Source organism: Alosa alosa, chromosome 2, assembly GCF_017589495.1.
Source record: "Alosa alosa isolate M-15738 ecotype Scorff River chromosome 2, AALO_Geno_1.1, whole genome shotgun sequence".
NCBI lineage: Eukaryota > Metazoa > Chordata > Actinopteri > Clupeiformes > Clupeidae > Alosa > Alosa alosa.
The window spans coordinates 30,532,008-30,538,011 of NC_063190.1; the positions used below are offsets into that span (position 1 = coordinate 30,532,008).

Below are 6,004 nucleotides of genomic sequence, written 5' to 3' on the forward strand. Positions count from 1 at the left end.
GTTTGTTGTATGTTGCACTTCATTGTCATTGTCTTGCTGCTGTCCTGTTGCTGTATGTTGTCCACCGTAGCAAACTAGTTCCCCTTCTGGGAATTAAAAAAGTTAATCTGTCTGTTTGTCTATCAGAAGACTATACAGTAATGTTTTTTTCTGTTATTATACTGTATATAAAATGTCTTGTGTTTGACTCGTGTTGTATTGAATGGAAACTTTGACTTGGGAGAGCACAGTATAAAAAAGCAGAATCATTTTGCTGATGTAAGTGCTGTTATCTTGAGCTGGTCTGAAGTGTTCTCAAATATACTTTGAAAATGGAAGGCAGGTGAAATTGTGTATAATGATGTTCTGACCAGGCTTTGATTGATTATACATCATTAAGTGGTTGAAAGCACAATTTCTGTGGGAAATTGATGGGATTTTAAAAGGCCTCTATCACAAATAGGACAAAGCTACAGGCAGTTTGCTCTAAAATCCCTTTGAGTATATTCACCATAGATATGAACCTCACATTCATTTAAAATCTACAAACAATGGATAGATGACAGCACTGTCAATTGATATTGCTGCAGGCACACTACCATAACCACTGTGCAGAAAGTTATGAAGAGCCAATATTTTTACCAGCTACTGTATGAATCCAACTTTAGTTGAACAGGCCATCATGACAAATCAATAATCGGATCAATTTGCTGGAGCTTTGTTGACAGAGAGGAATACTAATAGACATGGGATTTGGTGTTAGGGCAAGGGTCAGACTTAGTTTACATTTCGTTGATAGATTGTCAAAAATGACTGTCAGTGAGTCAACAATGTTGTTAAAGGTTTGGTTCTTAAGTGTTTCATATTTTGTAAATTATCAAGTAATGGACCGAGAATTGAGATATTACCCAAATTTAAACCGAAGGGAGTCAACAACAAAGTCTTCTTATAATCAGTGGGGTGTATGTTGTCACTGGAAACAACTGCTATATTATAGGCACTCTGTGTCATGTGTAACACAACTCCTGTGACCAGCATTTCACACAGATGGAGACATCCTATGTGGTGGGTGGCCACTTGATTTCAAAAAGATGCAGTGAAAACAAATTGTTGAACCGAAAGAAACATGCTTGTAGAGAGTACAGTGAGAACGAGCTGGCTCCAGGCATGAGCCAACACCAGGGACAGTTACACCTTGTGGGTTTCAAAGCTGGACTGACTGGGAGCGCTGCAGAACCAGTGGAGGGCAGTGTTTACAAACATGTCAAACAATCTTATAAATTAAGAAGAATGAACAGATTCATATTTAATCTTTTTCTGCTTTTAAAGTGACTCGTTAAGCAATATCAATCAAGTGGATGATGTTTTTCGGGACAACCCGAATATACAGTCCTCTTTTACATCCATAGTTTTTCACGTCACTATAAAAATGTATCTTCGGAATGAGTTAAAACAATAAACAATAGACTTGTACAGTACTATCTCTGGTATCGACACTAAACATCAGTGGTCTTCCGGGAAAAACATTAAAACATTATTAAAAATGTCAGTTCTACTTTGACATAAAGGCATGCTATGTATGTTTACATATTTGAACATCAACAGTGTTTCACAAATACAGCAAAGTTCAGCAATTTTACTGAACACTTTACATGTTTTTTCTCAGGACAAGTTCAAAATACGTCACAGTATTACCTGAAAGCAGTCATATCAGTAAGAACACATACTAACAAATGCCACTGTGTCAAGGAGACTGTGCACACTTATGCAAAACAGTAAAAACTTTCCTATTTCTCTCATATTCATTCATCTCACTCATGTCAACAACAACAGCTAAAACAACAACAACAACAACAACAACAACAACAACAACAACAACAACAACAACAGCAACAACACACACGTGTGTGCAGATTATTTAATGCTGTACATGTAACTTAAGAAAACCCTACAACACTTTAAATTCTAGTTCACCTCTTCTATCTTTCACTGAAAGTGTTTATGGGTGAAAAGGTTTCTGTTGGACTGGGGACTGTTTCTGTACTCACACCCGTATTTTTATTAGTCATAAATACAAATAGCCCTCACGATAACACTCTGCTCTGTTTACCACAGTGCAAATCTACAACCTACAACCCTCATGTAATGTCTTTTGACCTGGCAATCTATCTGTATCTCACAAAGACTACTATTAGCAGCAAAGTGTTAAGATTTGAGCCTTGTATAGTATTATATATCGAACTCAATTGTGATAACAATCTGCTGAAAAAGCTCAACATGCCGATGTACTTTTTCAGTAGCCTCACTGCCCTCTCCCACATCTCAATAACAACCATTCCCTCCGACAGACATTGCTATCTGTGTAATGCTACTATCTTTAGTTTATGTGCAGGCTCACATGACGCACCGAACCAAGTAACCTCGCAGTACTAACAGGAAATGTTAAGAGTGAACAGAGTAAAGAGTGGGCTTTCGCAGGAAGTAAGGAGCCCTGTGGCTTCTCTTTTCTCTTTTGCAGAAAAGTGCAGCTGGATATAGCTCAGTCAGGCAGCTAATTGCACCTGTTGACTCTTGTCAGTGTTAGATTTCTCCTCTCTACACAAGGGATCTGTAGTATACAGAGGAGCCCTTGGCTTTAAGGAAGAAAAAAACACACACTACATCCCTCTGGAATGTGTTTAGAGTGTTCATAATATAAAGGTGGTCATAACAGCACCTCCTTGTCATGATAATGCTTCCTCCATCATGCTATGGGCATCTCTCATGTTATGTTTCTTTCATCTTTGTTTATGCATTTCAGATCCATGCTGGATGCGTAAGTGTAAATTCAGTGTAAATTGAAAGTAATAACATGAACACATGAAAACAGAAAAACACATTTCATGAGGTAGGTAAAATAGTCATAAAGATTACTCTCTCCTGTTCAATGCACATTTCATATTTGTGTTCCTATGTGCAAAATAAGTACCCTCATTGCGGAACAAAGCCACAGAGAAGCATGAGTATTCTCCCAGCCAATAATATAGGTCTGGCTAGAATTGAAAAGAGTTCAGCAGTGTAGTATCCATCCAGTAATACTTCCGGCATATAATATACCATCCCATTTTGAACTTACCAGTTTTGCCATGGTGTCATTTTTCCCCAAGACATTCAAAGACCAAAAAACAAATCCTTGAGATGAGCTCAGATAACATGTTATGTCTTTAGTGCAGTTTCCATCTGTGTCTCATACGTTGTGGTGAGAGTCTCAGGGCCAAGCTCCACAGCCCCAAGATCATCTGGAGAAGCCCTGCTTTGGCTGCTAGTCCTCAGGTTGACCTGCCAGCTGTGTCCACCGTACATTAATCCATTAGCTTTCCGGTGCCTTCGATGCGACGAGCCTCCCCAGCAAAGAATCTCCTTGAAAGCGCTCCGAAACTCTGGGCTCCGACAATAAATAAGCGGATTGAACGCCGAGTTGGCGTAGCCTATCCAGTTAAGTATCCAAAACGTCAGCCAGATGTTGTCCACCCTCCAGAGGGCCACCACCACGTTGAGTACAAAGAAGGGCAACCAGCAGAGCGTGAACGTCCCCATGATGATGCCCAGGGTCTTGACCGCCTTGTGGTCCTTCAGGCAGAACTTCCTCTTGGTGCTCCTGATGGTCTCACCGCCATCGGAGGCGGTAGACGCCTGGGCTTGGGAGCGGCTGCTCTGCTGGTGGAAGCGTCCCTCGCTGCGGTCGATCTTCTGCAGCTGCTTGCGCGCTTCCTGGAAGACGCGCGCGTAGACGAAGGCCATGACGGCCAACGGGATGTAAAAGGAGACGATGGAGGAGGCCACGGCGTAGGCGGCGTTGGTGTTAAAGTCGCAGCAGTGTTCGTCCCGCAGGCAGTTGCGCGCCTCCTCGTCGTCCGACACCCACCACTCCATGTAGATGGGCAGGAAGGAGATGAGCGCCGCCACCGCCCACACGGTCAGCAGCACCACTCCGGCCTTACGCTTGGTCAGCAGCGACGGGTAGCGCAGCGGTGAGGTGATGGCCAGGTAGCGGTCCAGCGCGATCACGCAGAGGGTCTCGATGCTCGCCGTCACTGAGAGCACGTCGGCCGCCGTCCAGAACAGACACAGGAAGTTGCCAAAGTGCCAGGTGTTGAGAAGGATGTAGCAGGCGCCGAACGGCACCACCAGCACGCCCATGACCAGGTCGGCGCACGCCAGTGACGTGATGAAGTAGTTAGTGACCGTCTGGAGCCGCTGGAAGCGGATGATGGCCGTGATGACCAGCACGTTGCCGAAGACGATGCCCAGCACCAGCAGGCCCATCAGGATGCCCAACAGCACCGTCTCCACCGCCTCACCGTTCTCCACCTCCGATGACGAAACGTTCGCAACCGCCACCGCTGACACGTTCAGCAGCGCTGACGGGCTCATGCTCCCCATGGCCTGACCTGCCAGACACCAAGCACAACAACAGATAAACGTAACAGATAAACAGCAGCAGCAAGCCCTGTACACACACACACACACACACACACACACACACACACACACACACACACACACACACACACACACACACACCACACACACGCACATGTGCACAAAGCTATGCAGCTTAACCAGTGTAGCCACATAACCGCACTCAAAACAGGAATAACATTTGCTGAACATAGTGTACAGTTTTGACAACAGCCCATAGATAGGGAAATTAGGTTACTGGTTGTTTAGAACATGGTGAACTGAAATTGAAATTGAGAACTAGGTGTGCAAATAGGTATAATGTTAACAACTTTGATACAATTCACACTTACTTGAAAAGGGTGAGAGCCTCACAATCCTTTGAATGGAATACTGTTTTGTTTCCCAAAAGAAGTCCAAAGATATGTTTTGAAGCTTGCATAAGTGCTTTGCCCTCATGTGGTGTTCATATCGGAGAGACTGTTGCTTTCTCTCTCTCTCTCTCTCTCTCTCTGTCACTCTCTCTCTCTCTTTCTCTCTCTATTCCTCTTTCTGCCTCTGCTTGTGCTGTCCTTACGCTGGTCACAGACACACAGGAGTCCTGCCGCTTGAACACATGAGGTCTCTTGGATTCAATGTGCCTCTCAGGCTATTTCTCAGAACCCTTATAGCAGCCAGCGGTGACATCACACCCGCTGAGAGCCAATCAGCTGTCACACAGACACCAGGACTAGATAGCAGGACATGTAAGCTATGCTTTACATCTTTCACAGATGGAAACTTATAATGGAGATTACTTTTGGCAGTATCATTAAACATTAACAAATAAAAGTTTTAAGTTCGTTGAAGAAATGGAAAAATGTGTACAATAATCCAGATATCTGCGCTGATATTTGTCAGCATCTATAAAGGTTTAAAAACACGTTACAACAGTAATGATCATACACATTTCATGAATTTAATGCAATAAAGTATCTCTTAGATAATGGCTGTCAAGAAATCACTCTGAGCAGTATAAATAATGAATCAGAGTACTATCATGTCATGTTGATTTTCTCTGTTCTCACTAGAATTGATTCCATTGCTTCATATGTGTCTATCATGAACTATCCACTTACACATAGAGTATATGTGAAGAAGAATTATGTAAAATGCTACAGATCTGAACACTCAGGACTTTTGCTACTCTTCTCAGTGACTGAGTGGTTTATCAGTTGTGAAGAGTGGGGAGGAAGCCACTGAGTGCCCTCAGGGGAAAACAGATCCAGTATTCTTAGCAGTCATGAGTCTCGTCGTCACTCACATGGACATACGGGCTTCATAGTCTGTGAAGGAATCCAAGGCATTTTTGCTCTGTTTTTTTGTCTTGCCTCGCCTGCTGAAATCAATACTTCTATCAGTAATGAAATTTGTCACCCCTCCCCTTTAAAGAGAGACGAATGCCTGGAGATGACCATCCGTCTCCTGACCCCTTCTGGTCCTGTAAACACTCTTCATCATATAGCATCCGTGGTTACCCAGCGAACTGGCAGAAATGTTTTTCAGGCACAGGGCTATGTCGGAGACCCGCTGCCTCAAAGGTGAA

General features: G+C 43.4%; 1 protein-coding gene across 1 annotated transcript; it reads right to left on the minus strand.

Moving 5' to 3' along the window:
- Positions 1 to 1,256: 1,256 nt before the first annotated feature.
- Positions 1,257 to 5,040, minus strand: adrb2b (adrenoceptor beta 2, surface b). The gene is made up of 2 exons (XM_048238202.1): positions 4,773 to 5,040; positions 1,257 to 4,409 (listed from the first exon to the last, which is right to left on the minus strand). Exons 1-2 carry the CDS (start codon positions 4,876 to 4,878, stop codon positions 3,175 to 3,177), a joined length of 1,341 nt encoding a protein of 446 aa, XP_048094159.1. The 5' UTR covers positions 4,879 to 5,040; the 3' UTR covers positions 1,257 to 3,174.
- Positions 5,041 to 6,004: the final 964 nt, after the last annotated feature.